The 27,808-nt window shown below is 40.4% G+C and overlaps 3 protein-coding genes across 7 annotated transcripts in view; 1 reads left to right on the forward strand and 2 right to left on the reverse strand.

Annotated features, from left to right (window-relative positions):
* Positions 1 to 17,687, forward strand: part of EIF2AK1 (eukaryotic translation initiation factor 2 alpha kinase 1) — a 33,878-nt gene extending 16,191 nt beyond the window's left edge. For both annotated transcript variants that reach the window (XM_061600112.1, XM_061600113.1), the window contains exons 8-15: positions 1 to 60; positions 2,678 to 2,978; positions 6,415 to 6,523; positions 7,042 to 7,148; positions 13,391 to 13,511; positions 13,631 to 13,710; positions 15,193 to 15,426; positions 17,489 to 17,687. In XM_061600112.1, coding sequence (XP_061456096.1) covers positions 1 to 60; positions 2,678 to 2,978; positions 6,415 to 6,523; positions 7,042 to 7,148; positions 13,391 to 13,511; positions 13,631 to 13,710; positions 15,193 to 15,426; positions 17,489 to 17,620 — 1,144 coding nt within the window. In that variant the 3' untranslated portion in view covers positions 17,621 to 17,687. The remainder of the gene's footprint in view (positions 61 to 2,677; positions 2,979 to 6,414; positions 6,524 to 7,041; positions 7,149 to 13,390; positions 13,512 to 13,630; positions 13,711 to 15,192; positions 15,427 to 17,488) is intronic.
* ANKRD61 (ankyrin repeat domain 61) lies at positions 8,966 to 9,942 on the reverse strand. The gene has a single exon (XM_061600288.1). The coding sequence runs from the start codon at positions 9,940 to 9,942 to the stop codon at positions 8,968 to 8,970; it is 975 nt and encodes a 324-aa protein (XP_061456272.1). The 3' UTR covers positions 8,966 to 8,967.
* Positions 17,688 to 17,809: 122 nt separating the features above from the next.
* AIMP2 (aminoacyl tRNA synthetase complex interacting multifunctional protein 2) lies at positions 17,810 to 26,496 on the reverse strand. 4 transcript variants are annotated; one of them, XM_061600117.1, is made up of 4 exons: positions 26,368 to 26,494; positions 21,378 to 21,584; positions 19,822 to 20,053; positions 17,810 to 18,342 (listed from the first exon to the last, which is right to left on the reverse strand). In XM_061600117.1, exons 1-4 carry the CDS (start codon positions 26,380 to 26,382, stop codon positions 17,960 to 17,962), a joined length of 837 nt encoding a protein of 278 aa, XP_061456101.1. In that variant the 5' UTR covers positions 26,383 to 26,494; the 3' UTR covers positions 17,810 to 17,959. The 4 variants fall into 4 exon arrangements, with proteins under 4 accessions (XP_061456101.1, XP_061456100.1, XP_061456102.1 ...); XM_061600116.1 differs by having other exon boundaries at positions 26,230 to 26,494; XM_061600118.1 differs by lacking the exon at positions 21,378 to 21,584 and having other exon boundaries at positions 26,230 to 26,496.
* Between the last annotated feature and the right edge of the window lie 1,312 nt (positions 26,497 to 27,808).

Here is a 27,808-nt window from a genome sequence, read left to right on the forward strand (position 1 = left end):
AGGTGAGACAACCTTGAATTTGCCATCACTTAAAATGTCTTCTGGGCAGGGGAGTTCTGAGTATGTATCCCAGTATTCAACAAGAACAATCTCTTGTAGTCTTTTTTAAAGAATAACCAAAAATATTGCAGAATTTGTCTTAAATCATATTATATTAAATGATTTATTATGGCCCTGATTCAGATACATGTAGTTGCGCTCATCCCGTTGAAATCAGCAGGATAAAATAGTCCCTGCTAAGTGAAGCACTAGGGATTTCATAGAGAATTAAGCTTGATCTGCTTTTTCTGAATTGGGGCCAATCTATTTTTAATGCATATTTATTTCTTTAAAGTATTTTGACCCTGCTTTTCAGCTAAAAGGCTTCCAGAGCACAACCCAAAAGGAAAAAGGAATGTTGGGCAGCAAACTCCGATATCAATGATCAAAGTTAAATAGCAGTTCTTATAGTGATCATTGTGAATGGATAGGGAGAGATAAAAGTTGGTGTTCTCTGAGCAGAGCCAACGGTGTAGCCTTGCTTCCTTTCTCTTTCTCCCTCCACTGCAGCCTGAAGGAACAGCTGCCACCTAGGGACAGTTGGAGGGAAAGCTCAGTGGAGCGTATTTTCATCCTTCCCTGGTTGCACACTAACTGCCTTTTGCAACATAGTGGTCGTATCCCCGCCATGAATTGTATCCAAAGTAGCACTAAGGAAATTGTTCGGTCAGCACAAGGATTTCTGCTTGCGCAGTGAAAGTCCCCCATCGCCCTGCCTGCCACCTAAACCTGTTCTGAGGTTTCTCCCAACCTCCTGGAGCAGATTTGGGAAGGATAAGAGCAGGAGAGGGTGAGGACAGTTTCATTGCACAAGCAGAAATCCTTTCGCTGTGGGACACATTAGTTGGATACCACTGTGACGTCCTTCCCTGGTTCTCCCTGTCAGGTTGCCACCTGCTTGTGGCTACTGCCTTTCACTAGGCACCACCAGGGACACTACCAATCAGGACCGTCCTTTATATGGTTTCTCACTCCGCTGTAGCACAGATCTCACTACTAGCAGTCACTTCCTGTAACCAATACTCCCAGAGACCTTGCCTCAGTCTCTCTATAGCTTGTTACTTTGTGACTGTGTGCCTATGCTGTTCCCAACCCCCTTGTATCTTTATATATAAAGCATACAACTCTGGGTTGCTCTGGATACTTGACTTGTTACAATATCTCCCTTCACCACTGCCACCATTAGATACAGTTTCTGTTCAGCCTTGGTAATTACCTTGCCGGCCCTTCTGGTCTGTATATTCCCCCAGCCAAGGATCAGGCCTTTGGTAAACCAAATAAGTATTTATTTACTAACAGGAAATAACAAGATTACTTTAGGAATGTTTCACAAGCGTATGGTTTCATATATGGTCACTGTTTATGTTTCTGTTCATATATATACTCTTTAAGTATCAGCCAAATACAATCCAAACTTCCCTCAGAACTCTGCCAACCAACCCTCACCAAATGACCTCACTCCAACTAACTCAACAACTTCTCCCTCTTAACCGACTCAACCTCCATTTATACCTTCAGCCAGCCAGCCACTCAGCCAATCATCATCCAGCATACTTCAGCTTCTCACCCATGTACTCCCCCTTTCTCTCTCAGTCAACTACCATACATCACCTAATAGACCCGCACTTACCATATTTACAGATGCTTAACCTACAGGAACATCACAACCACCCCATATGTTTAAAGCATGTGGCTGGCCCCAAAGAATCCTGGAAACTGTAGTTTGTTAAGGGTGCAGGGAATTGTAGCCCTGTGAGGGGTAAACTACAGTCCTTGGGATTCTTTGGGGGAAGCAAAGTGATTTAAATGTATGGTGTGGGTGTGGCCAATGTGTGAAAGGCTTGAATCAGAGTGCAAAGCCATTTCCTTGCAGAATACTTTGCAGACTATCTGCCTCATGAAGCTTCTAACAGCTGGTTGGTTTAGCAGATAATAAAAGGGCAAAGCTAATGGAAAAAACAGTCTGTTGAAAAAAGTTGCATGAAGTCCCAGGATTTCCTAAACATTTGCCTTTTTTTCTTGAGGAGAAATTTTCAGTGGGGCTAGTTGTATTCTTAGCATGTTATAATCACTAGTCATGGAATAGGCTGCTTTCTCCAAACTTGTTAGGTGTGAGCGTGGTATTTTTCAACCACTGATTCTACACCCAGCTACTGTAGTCCAGCTAGTTGGTCCAATAAAACATATTAATTTCCTACATTATTTTTTTAAACAAACATTTGTGCAAGCAGAGGCACAGAAATTGCTACAGAACTCTACAAGTGGGGCCGGCAAAAACAAAAGGCTTCACTGTGGAGTGCTGCTATTCACTCCCCCCCCCCAGGCAGTCAGCAAACTGTGGCCACTGAGCATGCTCAGTGCTCATTGGATTGTGTTTTTTCAACCTTTTTAAAAAAAGATTGGTTACATTTATGCAAACCTTGGGGTTTCCCAAGCTTATTGATATCTCTCTTTTGTTTGTGGATGGCACCATTTTGGCTAAATAAGCAACAGCACTTTTACCTGAATATCAAAACAATAGCAAGTTTCTGTTGATAGCCTCATGTTAAACTTTGTGCAGACTCCGGCGAGGAGCAGCATAGCAGGTATTTTCTCTCCCACTCACATTTCTTTGGCTCTACCTTTACATTTCTTGCAGAGCTCAGTCCTGCCTTCAAGATATGCAAGACAGCAGCTCCATTATCTTTGCTGATGTTACCCCTGAAGATTCTGTTGGCAAAGACTGTAAAGGAAATAAAATTCATACATGTGCGCTACCTGTTGAATCACATGAGAGAAGCTGCATAAATAACACAGTCAACTTAGCAAGAGATCATGAAAATCATCCACCGGTTGTACCTCTTTCCAGTTGTGACAGACTTGACAGTGTTAATACAAATGATTCTTGCAGCGATGAAGAACACTTGCAGAAGGGAATGTCTGTGCAGCACCAATGTGAGGTAAATGCAGATTCCTTAAAAATATATTTGATTACTCTCTGACACATGTGGAGAATAATTTTGCTCATGTAAAATAAGCCCAAAATCTAGCTGTGTTTCTTTTTTTTTTTTTCAATAATTTTTATTCAGATTTTCATAAAACATACAAGACGAAATCATAAAACATTCAAAGACAAAAAACAAAATCAAAAATAGTTAAACAAAAAGAAAAAAAGAAAAAAAAAACAAAAATAAAAAATAAAGAGTAAAATATTGACTTCCCATTTGTCAAAGATCAAATCAGTTATAAGTCTATAATATATAACAATCCTGTCTCTTAAGTCATATTATAAAATCACTTTCCTCCAGTAGTTATCTTACTTAATCATCAAATCTCATAAACATTACTTTATTCTTTCCACAAAAAGTCAAAGAGAGGTTTCAATTCTTTAAGAAATATATCTATCAATTTTTTTTTCCAGATAAGCATATCGATTAATCCATCTCATTACTAATTATGATAATCTTATTGTCATAACCATAGTCAAAATAAACATTTCAATTAATCCATCACATCAGAATCTGTTAGGTTCAGTAATTTCAGTAGCCATTGTTCTATTATCCCTATTAGTTCCATTTTCCATCTTCCATCTTCAGTAGTCTTGTTAAGTCCAGTAATTTCAGTATCCAATCTTCCATTATCAGTATTCCATAATAATCTTGCTGTCAAAGCCATAGTCATATAGTAAGAGTCTGATGGGAATTACCTCTATCCCAAATATTTTCTTGCCATCCATTCTGAATAGGTTGCTGAAATACTGCTGTAAAATCATATCTCTGTTCTTTTTTTCAAAATACACTGGGTCATCTCTTGAAAGTTTTTCCATTGTCACATGGCTGCAGTTAATTCCATAGATTTTCTCTATATTGGGCTCCATCACATCATTCCAGTCCAGAAGATTATCCATGCCATTGATAACTTTATCTCTAGAATCTTCATTAATTTCTTCAGAGATAACATTGAGTTCCAAACAATAGATTTTATTTCTAAAGTCCATAGACTCCAAATCTTGTTCCTGTTCCACGTTTGTTCCAATCTCCGGGATCTCCTCTCTCACAGGGACCCCTGTTCCAGTCTCCAGGGTCTCCTCTCTCACAGGGACCCCTGTTCCAGTCTCCAGGGTCTCCTCTCTCACAAGGACCCCTATGTCTTTAATCTCCTGTGTCTCCAAACAATAGATTTTGTTTCTAAAGTCCATAGACTCCAAATCTTTTTCCTGTTCCACGTTTGTTCCAATCTCCGGGGTCTCCTCTCTCACAGGGACCCCTTCCAGGGTCACCTCTCTCACAGGGACCCCTATATCTTTAATCTCCTGCTTCATTTTACTCAATTCAATTTTCAGCTCCTTACAACCCTGTCACAGGTTTTGTTTCGTTATCTCAATCTCATCCATTATTTTCTGAAACATAGTTATTTCCAGATTCTCAGCCACTTTCTTAATTGCCATTTTAAAAGAAAAATATAGGAAAACCACTTCTTATTTCAGCAACAATTGGGTTAATACTCCAAACTTGGTGACATCACAGTATAAACAGAGCAGACAGCCTTATCTCTCCATGCTTAAGTAAACAAAATGCAGTTCCCAGGATCGAAACAATTAATGGCGGTCGTCAGGAAACAGATTCGTCAAAATAAAATAGACCAAAAAGAGAGTAGTCTCAGACAATATAATATTCTTCAAAATAAAAATCTGGAATAGAAATCCCTCTTCTGTGTATATCTTTAGAATGCAAATCCAGGACAGCTTTTTGCAACAAAAACAGAGATAAGCTATTAATTAGTGAGTAGCAGAGAGAAGTTATGGCTCCCCAGTGAGATGTCAAAAACCGATCAATCTGGCAAATCTCTTTTAAACAGCAACAATTTAAGTCAAGTAAAAGAAAAATATAGAAAGAAGGGTGCTTGCCTGTTAGTGCGTTCTCTCTTAGAAGATAAGATGAACGTTCGCTTTATCAGATAGAGCTTGTTGTTGAAAATCCGTCCCACCTTCGTCGGCTGGACCTCGTCCCATAAATTAATGAGATCTGGTCGTCCCAACAAAAATAGGCTTTGAGGTTAATCTCTTCGTTTCTCCCTACCCGGGAGAAGTTTAATCAGTCAAAAAAAAAAAAAAACTGACTGATATATCTGAATAAGCTTCTTTTGAGGCAGGAGCCCGTCTCAAAAGCAGGCACAGGCTAAGTCACCCTTCCCGGAAGTCCAAAATCTAGCTGTGTTTCTAAAGATTACTCATAGACTTGTTGTACTATTTTTATTTAAATATTTTTAAACAGCACTTTTGTATAAAATATCATAAGGTAGTATAGAACCTAAAACACAATACTGCAATAAAAACTAAAAACATCAGTAAAAACTGGTTGGCAACAATCTCAGGTTTCAAAGGGCTGTCTGAATAATACAGTTTTCAGAAGACATCTGAAATGAGTGGGACTGACTCCTGCTGAACCTTTATTGGCAAGGAGTTCCACAGGACCAGGCCTAACTCACTAAAGGCCAGCCCAGTCTCAGGGGCATGCTGGACCACCAAAGGTGCTTCATTGTGAGACCTCAGTTATTTATTAAAACATTTATAGACTACCTTTCATTATAAAATAATGAGGTGGCTTACAGGATATCAACACTTATTTTATCTTACTGAGAAGTGTTTTCTACGGGTGCTATCATTGGCAGCTTTTCTTTGGGCAGGGTACCTCTGCTCAGCGTCTAAGGCCCTCCTCCGGGTACCAACCCATCGGGAAGCCTGGAGGACAGTTACTCGATCTAGGGCCTTTTCTGTAGTGGCCCCCGAATTGTGGAATAGCCTCTCCGAAGAAATACACCTGGCGCCGACGCTTCTATCTTTTCGACCTGGCTATGCTCCCAGGCATTTTAAAGCATTTAATGTTACAATTTTAAATCTCTTTGTTTCAGTTTATTTATTGTGATATTTTGTATTTCTGTACTTTTAATCTTTTGTACACCGCCCAGAGAGCTATTCGCTATGGGCGGTTTAAAAATGAAATAAAATAAATAAATAAATAAATAAAATGTTGTTTGTGCACTTGTCCTGGGTTGTTTAATTTTTGAATGTGTACATCAGGTTTTATATTCACATTTTTTATTCTTTGCTACACTTGGGAGCAACAGCAAAAATGAATATACACTTTTGGCACCTGTCACCTAAAATGCAATTACTCTGGTGTTAAGTTACCCCTAACGTCAGGATGGAAAGGGTAAAAATGAATGAATATAATTGTTTCTTTCTTAATTTTTGAATAAAATCTTTTGTTCTTAATTTTTAGAAGTTGTGTATGACCTTTGATAAAGTGGTGTGTGTGTGTGTGTGTATAATAACATAATGTACTTATATAAAATATCCTTGTAGTGCACTGAAAATGTTTGTATTTTTCTTCTTAGATAGAGTATCATCTAATGCTTCACATTCAAATGCAGCTGTGTGAAATTTCCTTGTGGGACTGGATTGCTGACAGAAACAAAATGTGTTTGAAATCAGAAGATGCTTCCAGTACGTTTTAAGCCATTGTTTCTGAAGACATAGGTGACTTAATAGCAGGGTGAGGGTAGAGGGAATGTAATGTGATTTTCTCCCTTTGAAATAGGCTTTAAATCTCAGTAAGTATTCCTCTCTATGCAGCCATAAAAATAAGTGCTTCTTTGGCTTCTGAGATGTGCCTATGTATTTTAAGCTTGTTTTTGAAACCATAAAGGACAGTCAAGTTACACAGTAGGGCCCTATGGAATTTTGAATCAAAAACAGCATTTCAAAACTGCAAATTGTTTCTTTTTAACTCATAAAATCCTATTCCAGGAGTCTGCATGTTCAGTGAATGTGGAATGCTGACTGATTGTTGGGGGTAGGGAGGGGAAATTGAATGGAATATCTTAGAAGAGAGCGCAACATTTTGTTGCAGGCTCCACTTTTGTCCTCTTTTTAACATTGCTGTAGAATGCATTTGTTAACATAGTTGGATATTTCAAATTTCTATTTTTAAAGTATTTCAAATCCACCCACCCCTTTTAAAGGTCCTTATCACCATGTAGACAATCGCTGGACATTAAAAATCTTCCAAGAGCTACTAGAAGGAGTGTATTATATCCACAGTATGGGGGTCATGCACCGGGACATTAAAGTAAGTAAAATTCTCACTTGGGGCTTGGAATGGCAGGGAAGGTGGGGATCATCTCTGCAGTCCCGTCGCACTCTACAGTTATTTAAGGTGCTTTAGAAATGTAGTGTGATACAAACCTCTACCATCTTCCTTAGTGTGCTGTTCAGGAAGGGGGAGGGGTGGGTGGGATTGTTTCTACTGAAGAATGATCTGTAGCTTTAGACTTCTGCAATGTGTTGTTCATGGGACTGCCTTTAAAAATGTTCTGAAAGCTGCAGTTGGTCCAGAATAAGGCTGCAAGGTGGAGCTTGTTGTGCTTGCTAGATTTCTTTATTTTATTCCAGGTAGGGAAAGTATGGCCCCCTGCTGAGATCTTTCTTGTGGAGACGATAAGGGTTGAACCTGCAACCTTCTGCATGCACCATATATGCTCTGAGCTAGAGACTTTCACCAAAGAAAAGAAAGTTATTTTCTTCTCTAGTTCTCCTGAAAAATACACCAAGATCAGTGGTTTTCCAGGTGTGTCCCTGTGGACTCCTGGGATTCCTCTCTAAAAGTTCATCTCTGAATGACATATTATCTCTTACTAGTTTTTCCTGCAATGTGTGTCCAAAGTAGGGTATGTTGGGTGCCTTCTAGATCACATTATCATTTAGCATGATGTGGAAATTGGGCTCAGTAGCCTAGGTTATCCCTCCTGCCGCCCTTTTGGAATTCAAAATGGGCCATTGAATCAATAAACCTCTGTAATGCATAGTGATTTCTTGGCATAGAAACAAGTGGAAAGGGTAGGAAGGTTAAAAAAACTTTAATATAGATGACATATCTATAGAAATAGTGTGGTGTAGTTATTAAGAATGTTGGACTAAGTGTGCAGAAGACACTCATTCAGCTCCCCACATGGCCATGAAGATCATTGGGTGACTTTTCACTGGGCCAGTTCATACAAGCCGCAGAGAAGACCTTATTTATTTATTTGTTAAATTTATATTGTACCCTTCCCCGCAGAAGGAGCCCAGTTAATGGTTTGCTATGAATGCACCTAAGAGGGCTCTTTTGTTTCTCCTTGCTCTATAAGCTTAGCATTATGTCTGAACTGGGGATTATGGTTTGTTTCACTTTCAACAAACCATGATAATTAAGCCAAGAACAAACCTTGGTGGCAGATTGTGGTTTGTTGGGAGTGGTTGGCCACTGAGAACAGGATGCTGGACTAGATGGGCCACTGACCTAATCCAGCAGGCTATTCTTACGTTCATTGCCTGTTTTCTGCCCTTCTTTTTGGAGGAAGGGCGGGATATAAATTTAATAAATAAATAAATCTTGAGCTTATTTGAGGAAAGGCTGTATATTTATGTAAATAATAATAATAAATAGATACGGAAAACTTATAGAACATCCCTTTTCCTTCTTACTCAAACTCCTGTGGCCCTCACCTGGTAAATCCTTTTACATGTGTGGCCTTGTGTATGCCTCAGTACATTTCCTTTTTTTCATTTCTGCAACAGCAGCTCCCAAGCTTTGGATTCTGTTTTCATGCCATGAAAGGATCTATTATTATAGTCCCCATCATAATCTTAACAACAACCAAGAGACCCTGACATGCAAGCAGATCTGTCTGTATGTAGAAATCCCCCCCCCCGTTTTACTTATATTCTATCCAACAAACTGGTTTAAGTGGATATTATTTAAATACTTGAGCATTAGGATTGCTTCAGAACAAAGTCAGATTCAAGTTCATTATGATCAGATTCAAGTTTATTATTTTTGATAGCATTATGGAGCCCTCTTCCTGCTATTCTAGTCTGAGAGTGTTCCAAAATATGTGTTGCACATTAAATTAAAAATCATTTATTTTTGACGCATATGAGAACTCTTGATTGATATAGATGGAATACCATAAGCTAGATGGAATTACTCCTCTTAGCCAGCATTTCAGATTTCCTCTATATATTTTCCTGATGTAGAATTTGCAGATATCCTGCAAGGATAAGACATCTGAAGACATTCTCATGAGCATATCTTTCAGCAGTTCATAACGTGGATGCCTAAGTGCTTTGGGTAGATGACCTGCACAGTTAGTTAATTGCAAAGGATATGATGAGCTTAGCAATCTCTTAAGCACTTTTCCCTGCCTTAGATTGGTCTCTTTTTCGAGGAACAGAAAAAGTGGAGACTCCCCTTGAGATGTTAAAGAGTTAACATCTGCATCGTTATCGAGCAGCAGGTTAATTATATCTCTTCTGCCATTGCGGCAAGCGCTGTGAATAACTTCTTGCCCTTCCCAGTCTTTCATGTATACATTTCCTCCTGTAAGCAACAGTAGCATAACACACTTACCACCTGCTGCTAAGACTATGCCAGCCTTGCAGGATGAAGACCTGACTGCAAAGTGGAGTGCTGTTTCTTTCGTAATTGGAGTTGTGAGATTTACATTCGCTCCACATAGGAGTAACATGCTAATTGCCTGTTGGTTGAGAAGGCCAGAAGCGAGGTGAAGAGCAGTTTGGCCTGACTTGTCTCTGTCATTTATATTTGCCCCATTCTTCAGCAGGTGTGGTATAGCTGGATGATACCCGTTGGTTACAGCTGCATGTAGGAGACTGTGGTCATGGTACCTGAAAGTGTCAGGATTTATCTGGAACTCCTCCTTTAGTTTGATGTGAAGATGATTTTCTTCATTGCATTGTGCAATTATCTGATGCGTGTTCAAGGGGCATCCTGCAGTTCTGTGACTATTTGGGAAGTGATACAATAGCTGATAAAATTCTGTGTAATTCCTTTTTTCCTCTGCGATATAACAATAGGTTAGCATTCCTTCCAAGAATGTTACTTCGTAATTTGGTAGCCAAAGAAAATATGTTAAACTGTCTAGATGGAAGCCCTTCCACCTAATTTAGAGAAACACAATCACACTGAACCCTGAAAATGACTGCAATTCCATTGATAAACTCCTCCCATACCCTCACCCAAATATATTATCGCTACAATTAAACAGGGCTATTTTCTTGAACAAAATTGTCCAGTATTACCTTTCAACCATGAAGCAAGATTTATATTTCTTATCATAACCCTGCTAAACCAGGGGTGAGGAAGCTTTGGCCCTCGAGTTGCTGCTGAGCTACAACTCACATGAGCCCCAGCAAGCATGGTCAATGGCTACGGATGTTAGGAATTGTAGTTCAACAACATCTGGAGGGCAAAAGGTTCTCCGCCCCTGTGCTAAACCATAACATCAGTGTTATACAGCCTTTAGCGGTACTTTATTACTCTGATACAAGAATAAAAGAGGCGTGATGGTGCATTATGGATGTCTTAGATTAGCCCCAGTTACAGAACTGAACCTGAGGGTTTGGCTGTCAGAGGTTTATTTCCTTCTGCCACTGTCCTCCACCTTTGTTCCAGTTCCACAGCCCACTGGATTCTCAAGAGCAAAGTGCTTTGGTTAAAAAGCAAAGCCCTTTCATGAATTAGAGTGCCAAGTAGAAAATGGTACTGCTAGAGTCCTGTAATCTCCCTTCTCACTCCCTCTTTTATGGTGCAGGGAAGTCTCCAGGCATAACCCAACCAAACATGACTAACTTTTCATTATTCTTCTGCCCTTTCTGCTAAACAGCTTGGACTGAGAATGAGGAAGGTGAAACCTTTGGCCCATAGAGGAAGACTTTAGAGATTCTTCTGCCCTCCAAAAAGTTCCCAGAGCTCTTGTCTGAGCTATGGTACAAGGTTAAATATTACCTCATTTCAGGATCTTCACTTTGTATGTTATTTTGCATATATCTTCCATGTGATTTCCTCCCCAACTTTTGTTGCTGCATTGGCCCCAGAAAAAAAAGAGATTCAAAATAGTGTTGGATTGTAAGTTGATAAGCAAACACTGCAGAATAGTCTTTTATACATGTTTGAAGTACAACTTAGCAGTTTTATTAGTCCAGTCCTTACCTGAAGGGCTTAAACTGCTTTTATGAATTTGGCCTCATATACAACTGACAGTAAGCTACTATTCCACTCTGATTTGAAAGCTTGCATATTTCTATAGAGTCTACACTGACCAAAAGTTATATTTATACTTATTTTGTATTTTTTTAAAATCATGACACCTTCAATCCTCAGTAGGAAACCTTTGAAATATTTTTGTAATAAGATATATTGTAGAAGTGCCTAGTTTTTGAGGTGCATTTATAAATGTATAATTATTTTAAAATGTTGGCCAGTTTTATAAGAAGTGCATAAAATTCATTTCCAAATCTTATTTTTACATTAAACAAATCCCTATCCTCTGTATATTTATTCAGAAATAAGTCCCAGTGATTCAGTGAGGGCTTTCTTTCAAGTAAGTGTGCAGAGGTGTGTAGCCTTAGTGCACAGTCCTATGCATGTTTTCTCACTGAGGCTTATCTCCTAGTAAGTACGTTTAGGATTGCAGCCTCAGGCAATCCTGGGTGTAGGTCCTATTGAACATAATGGGGCTTGCCCTGTACAACTTGCTTGATGTCATTTTATTTATTTATTTATATCCCACCCTTCATCCCAGCAGGTGCCCATGGCAAAATACAGTGGATTCTTAAGAAACCACTTTAAGGCGTTCATCCTCTATTTGATACAAATTTAGAATCTTTTTCAGATGTCTGTTTACAAAAGGTCCTATAATGTAGCCATTTAGACCACTCCTCTAGTTAAGGCTCGTAGCAAAACCAAGGTTCTGTCATTATAAACCTCAATATTTTATAGCTTATAAAAATGAAATATGTTGGGCTGTTTAATGCATTATCTATCTGACAAGGTCTATAGAAGTGCCAAATTTCAAACCAATCTGATAAAAATTGCCCTGGAAATGCAAGTTAAAAAGTGCAGAAAATTGACTCATTTGACACTTTCTCCCCAGGTATTGAGAATAAGTATTGTATTTGTTTACAGTTTTGATAAAAACTATTGTTGTATTCAGGGTTTTTGCAGACCACATGCTTTCACAGGTTTGATGAAGTTCTGATCAGCAGTTCAAAAATTATTAAGGCTTTCCTGCTGCATTAAGGTCTATGGAAAATCAGTACTGGTAAAAGCCAGGCAGGACTGAAAGCAAAAGTGAAGCTATAGTTTTGCCAGAAGCAGTGTTTCCAGAGGAAGCCACCTAATGTATGCTATGTGCAGTGCCTCTTCCTTTCGTTAGAAACATCACTGTGGTGCAGCAGTTAGACAAGGGGTAGCAAACTTTTTTGGCTCTCTGGGTGCATTTGGAAACCTGAGAAACTGACATGGGGAACCATAGACAGCACATACACCCCCCCTGCAGTGAACGACACATAAACACTGCCCAACATTGAAACTCCCCCCCCGCCCTCATATAACATCCTGACCAAGGAAGTTTGAGTGCATGGATGCTAAGTTGTAAGCAAGCACAGCCTTAGCTTCTAGTTTCCTGGATTTGTAGAGCTTGAACCAACATGAGGTAGCCTTAAGTCTTATTTTAAATAATAGCGGGATTTTTTTTATCATTGAAAGGTAAGTAATTTTAGACAGATGCTTACCTGGAATATAACTGGTTCATAGACTGCCAGAAGATGCATTAAACTTTGATGTGTGGACTTATCGCTGGCCATTATGGCTTCAATTACTTTTTTCTGCCTTTCATCTAATTCATGAGGTAGTTTTTTCCCATAGGAACCTCTAATCAGATTACCCATGTTTACCATAAGAAAATGTCTAGTTGTGAACCCATGGTTTTGAGAAAATGCAAAGGTCTGGAATCTTGAACTTTTGAGCCACCATTCCTTTGTGATGATGCACAATGCCTAGTTCTGGAACCAGCCAGAAGATGATCTCATGGCTCTCCAGAGTAAGCACAGGGAGGGCTGAGCTTGGTTCGTACAGGAACTTCACAAGATGCTGTTACGGTTGGCATAGTAAAGGCATATATGTATTGCCTGTTTGCACTGCTCACATGTTTGTTGAGCCTGGCCTACACCTGCATAGAAGAGGCGTATTTCTTTCCAGCTAGCTTTCCAAGCACCAGATGGACACAGTGGCTGGGCAGCACTGGAAGCAGAAAACATTCTCTTTCCATTATGGCTCAGTCTGTTCCTTGGCTGCCAACTTGTTTCTATGGAGGCAGGCAAGGCACAAAGGGAGACAGAGGCCTGGATTCTGCTTCAAGTGCAGGCATGTAGCCTAGTTTTTATATTAACTGAAACTGTAAGAAATGAGAAGTGGCAAAGTTCCATGTATGAAATATTAAATACCCTGCATATTCTCTCCTGTTTTCACAGCCCAGAAATATCTTTCTACAAGGAACTGACCACCATGTGAAAATAGGAGATTTTGGGCTGGCCTGTCAAGATATTATACAGGAAGATACAACCCACTTGCTAAGTGCAAAGAAGAAAAATGGTAATTACAAAATACAATTTGGTTTACAGTTCAAAATGGGCAGTGTGATATTCCAAACATTGTTTCAGGTAGTGATTTTCTGCTAATTCTAAATGTTGTCTCTTTTTTCTTTTGTCTAGAACCAATACACACTTCTGGGGTCGGTACTTGCCTGTATGCTTCACCTGAACAGCTACAAGGCTCTCACTATGACTTCAAGGTACAGCCACCCAGACCCGTTAAATTTTTTTTTCTAAACTTAATCTCCATTGTGATAAATATATTCAGGCATAAGTATGTCTTCTGGCATATATGCTCAAGAGTATACATAATAGTATTAACGTTCCTTGTATACCAGGGTGATTAACCACTGGCCCACAGACCATTTCCTCCAAATCATGCTCATCTGTCCGTCAGCTGATGTGGAGAGGTGGGAGTTCAATCTTGCAGAGTGCTGCTTTACCAGGGCGTTCCCTCTGGCGAAAGCACTGGTAAAGCAGACCCTTGCGGCCATCAGGATTGCGCTCTCTCATCAGCTGGTAAGTGGAGGATTCAGTCCCGCTGGGTGCTGCTCTGCCAGTGCATTACCTGTTGGGAACATGCTGATGAAGCACACCCCTTCTCTGCTCCTGTAGGTCAGCTTTGACAGGTGGATGGGACAACCCACCTATCAGTAATCTGATGCCATTATAATGTCAGATAATCAGCCCGTCCACCTGTCAAAATTGGCCCATGGGAGGAAGATAAAAATCTGCCCCCCCAGGCCAAAATGATTCTCCACCCCTGCTGTATACAATCCCTGTATAGAATGTAGTATCACTTAAATCTTCTGGGTAAATTCTACTCATGGCCCCGCACCTTACAGAGTATCATAAGGCAGTGACCCAAAAAAAGGCATTTTCTGCTGTTGCCCGTTCTGTAGAATGCCCTTCCCCCTGCCACATTTCCAAGCGTCAACAATCAGCTGCTTCAGGCTTCTTGTAAAGACTTGAATTTTTGCCCAGGCTTTCCTTGACTCATAAGATTGGAACCCTGATTTGTGTATGAATCTCCTGAATGTCTGTATTACTTGCTTTTTTTTGTTGGTATTAGGTTGCATTTCTGTTTTAATTATTTTTGTACTGTATATAGTGTGCATCACTTAGAGGATTTTAAAATATTAAGTGGTTTGGAAACATTAATAAATAAACAAAAGCAATTTGACTGATGGGAGTTGGAGCAAGGTGGATAAATTAAAAAAGCAGGCACTAGAGCCATGTGGTGCAATATTCAACTTGGAAAATGAAAAATGCAGAAAATAAAAATAGTGGATTGTACTATTTGCAAGCATGAGAGGAAACAGAATGGCTGCAAACAATGATTTATGCCCATGGATGAGATAAAAATAGATTGTTTATGTCGTGGCCTGTAACAAATGGACTAAAATGTAATGACACTCCAATGTTTGTTTAAACTTCATGGCTTATTTGGTATGGTTGCATGTTTTGAAAATTACAAAAAAAACTTATTTTAAAAAAATCATTTGTTTGAACCAGATTCTTCAAACTTAAGTATGTTCCTCCCTGATTTTTCACAGTAGTGTAATTAAATGTGGATTTAAGCTATTTGCAATACCTGACAAAAGCAGAGGCTGTCAAATGCAGTGTTTCTTAGACATCATTATTTTACATGCTAATACTGAATTTCCCCTTTTTGCTATTAGTCAGATATGTACAGCTTGGGTGTAATCCTGTTAGAACTCTTCCAGCCATTTGGAACAGAAATGGAAAGAAGTGAAGTTTTGATGGGCTTAAGGAAAGACCGCATCCCCCTCTCTTTTACCAGGAAATGGCCTATACAGACTAAATACATTAAGCTGCTAACTAGTTCGGTATCATCACACAGACCAACTGCGAGTCAACTTCTTGAAAGTGAACTCTTCCATAATACAGCAAATGTAGGTTTTTACTATATCTCCACTTCTGTAAAGGAAGGCCCCTTCTGATACTGTTTTGTGATATGTGAGAGTCCTCTGCAGGGTGAAATATTCCTTCATTATTCAGATATGACTTCCTAGCTGTTATAAACACGAGAGTCCTGCTGGATCAGGCTAATGGCCTAGCTAGTCCAGCATCCTGGTCAGTGACCAACCGGATGCCTATGGGAATCCCAGAAACAGTCTCCTCACTTGAGATTCCCAACAACTGTCAAGAGGCATTCTGCCTTTAGTGGAGTTAGCACATAGCCATTTATAGCCTTCTCCTCCATGAATGTGTCTAACTCTTTTTTAAAGCCATCCAAGTTGGTGGCCATCACATCTTGTGGAAGTGAAAAGTTTTAACAGTCTGCACTGTATGAAGAAGTACTTTCTTTCTAAGTCCTGAATCTTCCAGTATTCGGCTTCACCAGATTGTAGTGTGGTTTTTATTATAATTGCTTTTTTAAATGAAACTACACTATGCATATAATTTATAAATTAAAAAATTGGATGGCTCCATGTTCTAGTTTCATGAGGGAGAAAAACTTATACTTGTCCATTTTCTCCATGCCATGCATAATTTAATACACCTATCATATTCTCCCTTACTTGCCTTTTTCTGAACTAAAAAGCCCAAAATGATTGCATGTCCCAAGTTCAGGCATTGAATACAATTTAGGTGAAAGCTTCTGCCCAAGGTATACCTATAATACAAAAAAGGAGTTGAGCAGGCCATCCAAATGGAGTCCTAGAAAGCTTAGCATTTGGGGAAGTTAGATAATCATTATTTGAAGTTAACAAGAACAGTTGTGTTGAGACAAAAGTATGGAAAAATATGGCCAGCTTTGGCATTGTTTATTAAAACATACTGCTTAATGTGTAAGAACATAAGAAGTCTGTTTTACGTAAGAAATCTGTATTCTTTTAGTCAGTTTAAGCAGAAACCCGTTTGGGGAAGGGCCGTAGCTCAGTGGCAGAGCATCTGCTTTGCATGCAGAAGGTCCCAAGTCTAATCCCTGTCATCTCCAGGTAGGGCTGGGAGAGAGTCCCTGCCTGAAGCCCTGGAAGGCTGCTACCAGTGTAGACAATAATGAGATAGATGGACCAATGATTGGTTAAGTACAAGACAGCTTCCTACGTACCTCAAGCTTCTTCTCACCCACAAAGGATAGGGATCTATTTTAATTACTTTTCGGGTAAAGGTCTGCTTGTTTTCCCCAGGTCGCATGCCATCAGATGGGTAATAGTGCTGCCTGGTGTCCAAGGCAGGAATGCACAGGAGTTGAGACTTAAGAGGCTCCTTCAGGTCTTCACTCCAGTCCATTCCTGCCTTGTCCTTGGTTGGATCTCTCTGCCTTAGCGCTGCTTAGCTTGCGAGTCTGTTCCTTGGTTTTTGTCATTTCCTTGCCTCCTTGTCTTTTTGTCTCATTTATCTCTTGTAAAAAACAAAACACCTGTTTCTTGTTTTCCCTACCACCTCCTCTTCCCGGGACTGCAGCCTCTCCCGTCTTCAGCCGGTGCTTCCCTTGGAGGCCACCTGCCCTTGCGGCTGCAGTTTCTCTTTCTCTGTTGCTGGCTGCTTCCCAGATCCCTGCCTAGTTCCCGACTGGGATCCGATTGCCTCTTCATTTGTTTTGGGGTGCAGCTCCTTGTTCCCCTCCAACCACTTCTCACTCACCCATGGCATGATACCTGGGAAAACCACTTTTCAGGTGAGACCAACGGTTTTAGGGTTATTATAGTATTTTGTTTCTCTGAGTATTAGTTGTTTCCTTTAAGACTTACTGTACAGTACGCAAGTCAGATAGGCTGGAGTCCAGCCATTCTTCCACCCTTTCCCAAAATATGGAGGCACCAGGCTAGAAAAGACTGTGTTACTGTTTAGGATGATTCAGTAAGTATTGTGAATATTTCTGCTAACTAAATTTATTCTTACTCTAGTTACATCCAATATCTAATACTTTCACTATAAAGTTGTAATGGGTATTATCTTTTGTACATGTCTCAATCACAATAATTGTACCTCCTGTTCTGTTTTTAGGTTATTTGTAATCTTCAGCAGAAAGTGATGCAACAAGAAGAAGAAATCAAGTTGCTTCAAGAAAAAATTAAGCTATTGTTGCAAGAGAAAGATGAGAGGGACAGAATTAAGCAACTCGGCTCTCCTGTTTAAATCAAACAAAAGTATTTATATCATGTTATGTAAGATGTCAGTTTTTTATATAAAATGGCTCCAAGCACCTTGTGTATATATGTCATTTGTCTTGGTCAAGAAGAAGGAAAGCAGAGTTAGTGGTCCTGTACTTGAATTAGTCAACATGACTGTATTATTTCTAGAAGAGGAACCAAGCACTAAAGGATATACACAAGAGGTAATGGATGTATTTTATTGATCTAAGACCGTTGACAGTTGGCTTCTAAAATTTTATTCACAGAGACATTATCATGCTCACAGCACATAAGATATAGAAAATACTTAAACTGTGTCCCTTTCTACAGAATGTGAGTTTACTTAAAGCAGATTGAGAACAGAGTTAAAAGGTGCCAAATTCTCACACGATTTGAACCATTTTTGCACATTGGCTGGAACAGCATTGATGCTCCCCATCCGCTGAAGTGCACACCAGGCTACAATGTCAGCTACTGTCAGTTCATTTCCCACCAACCAGGAAGTCTTGCCAAGGGCTGCATTCATGCATCGCAAAACGGCTGCCTTTTCTTTATTGGTCCCTTCTTGCAGTTGGAAGATGGCTGTATCTACCCAGCTATCTATCAGAGTTGCTGTAACTGCATTATGCTTCTGACCAAGTAAGGAGAACAAAAACCTAGCAATATTTCCCTCTCCTTCAATGGGACACATGGTTTGAATGCTGAACTTCATCTGGGGTTTTGGCACTGAAACAAGCATAACACAACATTAGGAAAGAACAGCAGGCAACTTGAAGGGACAGATACATTTCATTCTAAATATTTCACTTATTTAGGATTAAGTCCCATTTACTTCATAAATTGCCAACCAGATTTGCTACATAACACACTGAGCTTTTATAGAATACACGTATATAGTGAGCCATTCTACCATTTGTTTGCAGTGGGTAGGAAATGTCCCCAGGAGGGAAAGTGAACAGCAAACTGCATGCACACACTGACAGATGCTTGTCAGATTCCTCCTAATCCAAGCCTGGCAACTGGGATAGCCCTATGATGTCATTTCTAGCTGAGAAGGTATAGCAGTATAGCAATGGTACATGTGCTTTCTAAAAAAAGTTGACAGCATGTACAGACAAGCAATTACTAGTACTGCTTTTAGGTTTCTTCTTCCAAGGACACCACTACATGCCAGGGGCAACTTAAAAGAGCACTGGTAGTTAAGGTAACACAATAGAAGCAGTCCAGGTTGGCATGACTTCATTTTATTGCTCCAAATATTAAAGAAGTCTAGGCTAGGAATACCAGTGCTTTTCAAATAATCCTTTTCTCAAATATCAGATGGGCTCAAGCCTTGGATATTGTTTTCAAAAGAGTTATTAAGATGCTTTATAATTCTTCAGATGCAAGTGAATTTCATTATTATAGTTGTTTTGTGTAGGTTATATAACAGAAGCTTTATAGCAGCATTTTTAAACTGCATTCCTAGGAAGTAGGGTTACTCAAAATTCTCAGGAGTTTCCCTGAAGATCAAAGAATGAAAGACTCAGGAGTCCACCTACCATTACTGATCTCTGCAATATGCTCCTATAGACCTGTCAAGCAACCTGCGTGAACCAAAAATGAGACCCAACATTGTGCAATGTTCATGCAATAGGGCATCTTCCTCTTCTCCCCCTGGGTGCTCCCAAAATCTGGAGGCTTGGGAGACCACCTGGAGCAGATATGGGGGAGAAGAGAAAACCGTATGTCCCCTTGTGCAGGTGGATGGATATAATTAGCTGATACCTAAGCATGCATTTCAGATCTCCTGCAAGATCTCCTGCAAGATTATTCCTTAGATAAATCCATGTGAAACGGTTCCTTGAGGTCAGAAGTTTTGAAAGCTAATTATCTATAGTACAATATTAACTGTCTCAAATTTTGGAACGTATCTTATTTTCTTGCTTAGCTTAAAGGTGTATTATTGACACCAGAAGTACGTGATCTATAACAGCTCTTCTCACAATTATAAATGCCCTCTAAAGCATGACCATGTTGTGGAGAGCTGGTTGTTGAGCCTCCCACTTACAAATTTATTCATGGCCAAGGCCTCTAGATATACATTTAATATCATTTTAGGACTAATTTGCATTCATAACTTTGTGTAAAGGGTATAACATCAAGAAACTGTGCTAACTGTTAACGTTAGTAATTGTGCCCCTTTTCCTAATGTGGCAGACTCACCATCTTTCCAAATTAATGTAAATCCCAGCTGGCATTCATGACGTGATTGCTTCTTAGGGTGCTCACCAAAGCATTTCAGGAGATTTTCTGGCACACTCTTTACAGAAGAGTGTGTATGAACAGCTGATAATATCTTGTAGCTCTCACACAGCAAGCTGTGGAGTATCAACAGTGACAATGGAGGGGCAGAGGGGTTTGCATTGATCACAATATCCTTCAGAGCACCATAGTCCTGTATGAAAATAAGCCATCATTAGTAAGTTGTTAAAGTGACTTTCAATCAATTCATACCACTCTTGTGTGGCAGAACACACACACAATTATAGTGCAACTACAGATGTAGATGCAGAACGGAATACAATCCTTACGATAAGAAAAGCTGAACTACTCTTCCTACACTTCCTCTACCCATCTTCATTATCTGCATGAGAGGAGGACACAAAACCACTGAAATTATAGGGAAGGCTTTTGCAATTGGCAACCCCACACAAATGGATCAGCTGAGGACAAGGAAGAGTAATTGGATTAAACATGTCCTGTGGTACTAGGAGCATCCCAGATACTCAAGAGTCTCCAAAACCACAATGACTGTGTTAATACTGTTAACACCTGCTAGCTTCTGCACTAACTTTGCATCATCTTTACTACTAAAACTGAAGAGGAAATGAAATTCCATTCCAAATCTGCCAATGTTCATTATTTTTATTAATATTTTTTTAAAACATGTAAATACTGCTGAAACAATAATATAGAAGAAAACAATCCAGCACCTACAGTAACTAGCAACCTGAGCTAAACATTATATTAAAAGCCATAAAATGCTTGGACAAACAAATGTTACCAGCAAACAAAAACAAATCAGTCTGAGTGAAGAAAGGTACTAGATTCATTTGTAATTTACTGAAAATTTTACCCTCACTTTAAAGCCAATTTTGTCCAATCAGGTATGAATTCTAACACTAGCTTCAAATTTGCTGAGAGTCCTGCAAGATGTTCCTATATAGGTATTTGGCTGGATTCAGTTACTATTTAATCATTTTGTTGATGTTTTGAAACACTGGCCACATTTGCACACAACGCTAATGCACTGTTTGGTTCAAAAACCATGATTACAACAACCAGGATCAATCTCAGACAAGGAAAACATAGCTCGTTTCATTGGTTGTTGGTTTTGTTTTTTTAACTGCTTGCCCCTCTCCTTTGTAGCCAGGCAAACACCTGGAGCACTGAAACAAACCAGGATTTGGGCACAAAAACACACACAAGCAGAGATATGTAAGCCAACTTCAACCCATGGATTCTTGCTTTGTTGGCTGCAAACAAGCCATATGGCTGGGGCGAGTTCAGACCAAGTAAATCACAGTTAACCTAAACAAACCATGACTTAATCTTATGTGTGAGTCAGGCCATTGAATTAAGCTGAGTCTTAAAATAATTGTTTTCCTCCCACCCATCACTGAATTCATTTTAAGTGCTGGCCTGAATGATAATAACCTTATTAGCTGTCACAGAAACCTAGAGGAACTGTGGCGTTGAGACAGTTAATCTGGACTTGCCTTCCCAAGTAAATTATCCAGCTCTGCAGCATTAGCAGTTAAAGGAATGTGTTCATCTGCTTGGATTATGTTTGTTGCATCAAAGTCTGCATCCGGTGTTTGGATCATCTTTGAAAGCCCATCCACAGCAGCTTTCAATTCATACAGGCGTTTTAAAATCTCCTCCTGTCGGGATTCAAGTGCCTGAAGTGCTGGATCAACTTCATCCTAAATGAAAGTTAAGTTTATGTTCACTCAGCTGTTTAATTATTGTGTGAAGCAGATTGGTATTTCATGGGTCTCTTGATGTGTGCTACAAACTCCTTTTGCACAGCAATTCTGTAGCTTTAACACTCTACAAATCTCCATGCTAGCACTATCTACAAATGTGGGACTCTTCATCATACAGAAGAGATTATTGCCAATATACCAAGGTTCATTATAGGTCAGAGGTGGGAAATTGGATCCAGTTAAGAGGACTGGATCTTGAACTGGCCCACTTTCTACAGGCCATTTTGACAAGTAGACATCAGGTGATTCAAAGTTTTAGCTATGGGTGCAAGCACAGGCTTATCTCTGATCTTAATGCTATAGGCCCACAGTACTAAGATCGGAGACAAACCTGTGCTAGTTGCCTTTTAAATAGCAGACAAAGCTTTTTGTGTCTGCTGATTTTTCTGCTTACTGCCTTTTAAAGACAGGGCAGAGACTTATCTCTGACCTTAGTGCTATGGTGTTTAGTCTAAGATCAGAAATAAAGAGATCCCTTTAGTACTTAGTGCTTTCTGTGGATTTTAGTTGTGTTTTACTGATAGTTTTAATATATGCATTGCTTAGAGAGATTTGTAAGTCTATAAATCTTTCCAATAAAATAAATCTGAGATAAGAGATCACCTCATACAATGTCTGGTGACTGACATGTGGATCTGGTTTGTTTTGAATGGCCTGGTGGGCCTTATTAGGTCTGTGCGCCAGACATTTCCCACCACTGGCATATTCAGCTTGTAATTATTTATTTATTAGATTTATGTCCTGCCCTTCCTCCCAGTAGGATATTCAGTCTAATTACAACCATGAAAAAGCCTCAACTCCTGGAGACATAATTACTTTCAAGTAACTTTTTAATCAAACTTAACTTTATTACACATATTAAAAAAGAAAACTTAAAACATTCTACTTGTGCTATTCTGCAGATTTCCTGGAAACACAGCAGCCGCTCTTTATCACTATAATCAGAGCTGCATTAAAAACAAGCAAAATTAGTTGCCTTAAGAGGTTCACCAAGATTGCACTAAAAAGTTACCAGATTTATGGCACTACAGGGATCAGCTCTTGCTATAGGTTCCAACTGAATATTTCCAGTCTGTTGATTCATGACAGAACTTATCTTTCTGTTTTACATTTGATTCAACTTTCCAAGGGTGGCTTCGCTACCAAAACCAGTCAGAAGCATAATGTAAGAGAAAGTTTGGATATGAATAGATCATGTACAAGTTTCCCAGAATACAGACTGCTGTGCTTGGCCTTGAAGGGATCAAAAATTTCTCAGTTTAAGTACAGCTTTCAGTAATGAATAAATAATAATGCTACATCTGATTTCTCTAATCCCTTTTAAAGCTGTTTAAGGGTGTGACCACCTCAGCAATCTTCCACTGTCATCACTCAGACACCAGCATTCAGTGGTAGGCTGCTTCTGAACATGTAATCATGTGAACATGTAAACATTACAATCAAAACAATTGAAAAAACTTCCTCTTCTCTTTGAACTTGTCTAACCTCCCTTCTGAAAGCAATCTGATAACAGCAAATCCTACAAATCAAAAATTACTTGTGAAGGAAGTACTTTCTACTTCATTTGTCTTGAATTTACTGCCCAACTTGTTGTACCTATTTTCTACTCAACGTCAGACAGCAAACTGCACTGAGCTAGCCGGGAATCAGAGGTGGAATTCTAATTCAACAAGAAGATATGAAGCACCCTACATCAAATTGTGGCTCCTTATGGAGCCATAATTCAGTGTTAAGGAGGCAGGCCAAGAGACAACCCAAACACATGACAAAAACAATCTGAGTCTTTCTGCAGCCTATAATTTAAAAACTGCTTCTGATACTGGAGGTAATATAGCTATTATTAGTCTCTTGAGGCTTGGTCGAAGACATGCTGTGCATGCTGTTGAAGGTCTGGTCGTTCCATACAGGATCTATGATCCCAATAACATAAGATATGAAGTTCCAATCCCACTCTTCAACCCAAACAGCCCTGAAAGTACAAAAGCTAATCAACTCTATCAAGTGGAAATGGTGGACAATCTATTTGGCGTAAAGATCAGAACAAAAGTACAGGAACTCTCACGGCCAGAAGATCTTGACTATATTGTCAGTATTCAAAGCTATGCTTGGCCATGGAGCTCATTGGACAGACAACATAGCATTGTTCAGTGGGATGCAGAACGACATCCAGGCCATGACCCACCCTGCTTCTGTGGGACCAGCTGGTGCTGGGGAAAGCTTACTCGTATTTTGCCATCAGAGAAACTGATCAGAAGTTCAACTGAAGGTGTCGGACTTGCAAGCATAGAAGGAAAGAGAGAGAACCAACTCACAGCTTTGTTGGGGGCAACCTGATGTTTCTGCCACTATTTTAGGCTGCGTTAACAGAAGCATAGTTTTCAAACCGCGTAAAGTACTAGTTCCCCTCTATTCGGCACTGGTTAGGCCTCATCTTGAGTACCGTATCCAGTTCTGGACACTGCAGTTTTAAGAAGGATGCAAACTGGAACAGGTTCAGAGGAGGATAACAAGGATGATCAGAGGACTGGAAACAAAGCCCTATGAGGAGAGACTGAAAGAACTGGGCATGTTTGAGCCTTAAGAGAAGACTGAGGGGGACACAAGAGCACCCTTCAACTACTTGAAAGACTGTCACACACAGGAGGGCCAGGATCTCTTGATCATCCCAGAGTGCAGACACAGAACAATGGGCTCAAGTTTCAGGAGGCCAGGTTTTGGCTGAACGTCAGGAAGAACTTCCTAAATGTTACAGCGGTATGACAATGGAACCAATTACAGGGGGGGGGGAGAGCTCTCCAACACTGGAGGCATTCAAGAGCCAGTTGGACAGTGACCTGTAGGATATGTTTTAACTTGGATTCCTGCATTGAGCAGCAGGTTGGACTTAATGGCCTTACAGGCCTCTTCTAACTCTACTTTTCCATGATTCTAAAGCAGTCTAACTTGGTGACCATGACTTCTAGTAGTCAATTCCACAGTTTAACTGTGCACTGTGTTTACAAATCCTTCCTTTTGTCTGCCTTGAATCTCCCCCAGCTTAATTGTATGACCCCAGATTGTGGTATTATGAAAGAGGGAGAAAATCCTTCCTCTTTCAACAAGTCTTTTAAAAAGAGACCTTATCCCAGTCTGTGTTTGTGTTGGAATTGCTTTTTAAGATGTTTTTTAAGCTTTTTTAAATAGATGTTTTTAAATATATTTTGTTTCAATGTATTTTAATGTATTTTGTTTTATAGTGTTTTAGTTTGCCACCCCAGGCTCCTACTGGGAGGAAGGGTGGGATATAGATTTAATTAATAACAACAACTTCACAGTAGCCGCTTTCTCCACATTTTGTATAATTTATTCACCTTTCTTCCTAAACTAAAAAGCCCCAAGCATTGTAACCTCTCAAACAGCAGTTAATAATTCCTACAGAGGAGGAGTTATTATTGTTATGATTTTTATCCTGCCCTTCATCCCAAAGGAGCTCAAGGTTGTAAACAAAGTGATGCAAATATTTTGATTTTTTTTAAAACAATCAAATATTCTCTCAGCTAAATAATTTTAAAGTTGTCAAGAACAATATCTTTCAAGACTCAAATACCTGGGTGAACAGATTTTTTTTTACATTCCACCTAAAATTTAACAATGAGGCCTCTTCAGGTTTCCTTTTTTTATTGTGCATTCATGATGATTTGTTCTCATGATGGCATAGGGGCAATTATAAGCAACCTCACTTTCAATACCGTTTGCACCTACAAATGTTTCAGGACAGACATAATGCTTTATTTTCCATTGGTGCATATCCCACAATTTCCCATTAAAATCCTGTAACTTTTTATACATTCATAATGTTGGGCGTTGACATTCATAAAGTTGGGGAGAGGTCCTACTTTTGTTGCACCAAAAGGCAATAACGAGGTCACACTGGGGAAGCATCACAAAACAACTAATAAAGTAGAACGTTGCGTGGCTAGTCCAGTATAAATCCACCACAAACTTACTATTACTGTGTCAACGACATGATGCAGAATACACCCGCCAAAAAAGGCTGGGGAGCCAGACTGAACGGAGGCTACCTCCTACTTTAGAACAAATTAGATAGGCTAGTTTTGCCCAGCCCCTCAATTCTCCCCCCCACTCTGAACCCAAAGCATGAAGCAAACTGAAGACCAGAGAATCCTGCGAACTGTAGTTTACCCTTCAGAGCTACCATTCCCTGCACCCTAAAAAAACTACAGTTCCCAGGATTCCTTGAGGGAAGCCATGTAGTTTAAATACGCTTTACATGTGTAGCGTGGATGTGAACCTTCACACAAAGGGGTATTCCAGCTGCCACGTCTGCCTTCGAAGTCCGAAAGCAAACAATAAGACTATGTCCGGGCTTGAAGAAAAAATCTGCCTCAAAACCGCCCCGCCGATAGGAGAGCGAAAGCGCTTAAAATGAGAGCGCCTCGCCTTGGCCCGGCCAAGTTGGGCTTAGAGCCAAACCGCGTGGTTATAAAGGGAGGCCGCTCTCCTCCCACTTCGGCCGGGGAAGGAGCGCCTGACCCAGCCGCCCCGAACCTGGCCGCCTCGAACCTGGCCGCCTCGTTCCTACCTGGTGAGGCGGCGAAGAGGAGCAAGAAGAGGAGGAGCCGCCCTGAGGATTTTGGTGTATATTCCGCACCAGGTACATGCAGGTGGGGAGGTGCTCGGCCAACACCGCCGCGCCAGGCCCCCCATGAAAGGGCCTCACCTTGTACATGGGCATCGTGGCGGATCGGCCAGCGTCTCCTCGTCAGTGGCTGGCTGGCACGAGCACCAGCACTCGCACCGCCCACTGCCCAGCTCCTATTGGAGGAAGGTCTCCCGTCCCATCCAGCCATCCCCACCCGACTAGCATCTTATTGGCCAACACGAGTGATACCTTAGGTTCCATAGGCTCCCACCTGGGAAAAAGGCGGTGCTTCTCTGCCTGACACACACGGCCTTTGACTTCGTTAGTCGAGAAGATTACAAATCTGATGCCAGCGGCCTAAACAGTAAACTGTAGAGATATGAAATGTTGTAGAGTGATACGCAGGGTCAACAAGAGGTTACTTGTTGAGGTTAAGTATACTCGCTGCCGGACGGAATTGTTATCATACGTTGGGCTCAACAGCAGGTGTTGCTCTACTCTTCTCTTTGTGACATAGTTTCCATAAGCTTTTGCATTAGGAAGTTTTAGTGAAAAATAGGGTAGAGTTAGGCACTCTAAAATGACAGTCTGGGTTGACTTGGCAGTTTCATAATAATAATAATAATAATAATAATTTAATTTATGTGTTGCCTATCTGGCCAATGGCCACTCTAGGCGACGTACAAATCAGTTGCAGTAAATGCAGCACAATAACATACACATAAAATACAATATAACAAGGAAACTATAAATAGGAATGATAACAGTTCGGAGTAATAGGCAATTAGTCCTGAAAATTAACCCTCCCCGGAAGTCCCAAAGGCCTGTCTGAAAAGCCAGGTCTTCAAGGCTTTGCGGAATACATTCAGGGAAGGGGCATGCCGAAGATCGTACGGGAGGGAGTTCCAGAGAGTGGAGGCCGCCACTGAAAATGCCCTCTCTCTAGTCCCCACCAACCTAGTCGTTTTAGTTGGTGGGACTGAGAGAAGGCCCTGAGTGGCTGATCTTGTCGGGTGGCATAGTTGGTGGCGCTGGAGGCGCTCCATCAGGTAAACTGGTCCGAAACTGTGTAGGGATTTAAAGGTTAGTACCAACACCTTGAATTGAGCCCGGAAAATAACTGGAAGCCAGTGAAGATCGAATAACACTGGAGTGATGTGTTCCCGGCAGCGACAATTTATAAGTAGTCGAGCCGCAGCATTTTGTATAAGTTGTAATTTCCGGACCGTTTTCAAGGGTAACCCCACGTAGAGCGCATTACAGTAGTCTAAACGAGAGGTGACCAGGGCATGTACTACCAGTGGGAGCTGATGAGCAGGGAGGTAGGGTTGCAGCCTACGAATGAGGTGTAATTGATACCAGGCTGCCCGGCTCACTGCCGAAATCTGAGCTTCCATGGACAGCCTGGAATCAAGAACAACCCCAAGGCTGCGGACCTGGTCCTTTAGGGGCAATCTTACCCCATTGAACATCAGGTCAACATCTCCCAACCTTCCCTTATCTCCCACAAGCAGCACCT

Source organism: Rhineura floridana, chromosome 17 (assembly GCF_030035675.1).
Source record: "Rhineura floridana isolate rRhiFlo1 chromosome 17, rRhiFlo1.hap2, whole genome shotgun sequence".
Taxonomy (NCBI): domain Eukaryota; kingdom Metazoa; phylum Chordata; class Lepidosauria; order Squamata; family Rhineuridae; genus Rhineura; species Rhineura floridana.

Bases quoted from the DNA above. Each gene is read 5' to 3' on its own strand.
- ANKRD61 (XM_061600288.1), bottom strand. From the start codon at position 9,942: ATGCTAACCTATTGTTATATCGCAGAGGAAAAAAGGAATTACACAGAA.
- AIMP2 (XM_061600116.1), bottom strand. From the start codon at position 26,382: ATGCCCATGTACAAGGTGAGGCCCTTTCATGGGGGGCCTGGCGCGGCG. The intron at 21,585-26,229 runs GTAGGAACGAGG...ACTTTCATTTAG, and splicing joins CCTCTTCGCCGCCTCACCAG to GATGAAGTTGATCCAGCACT. The intron at 20,054-21,377 runs GCAAGTCCAGAT...ATTTTCATACAG, and splicing joins TGGATAATTTACTTGGGAAG to GACTATGGTGCTCTGAAGGA.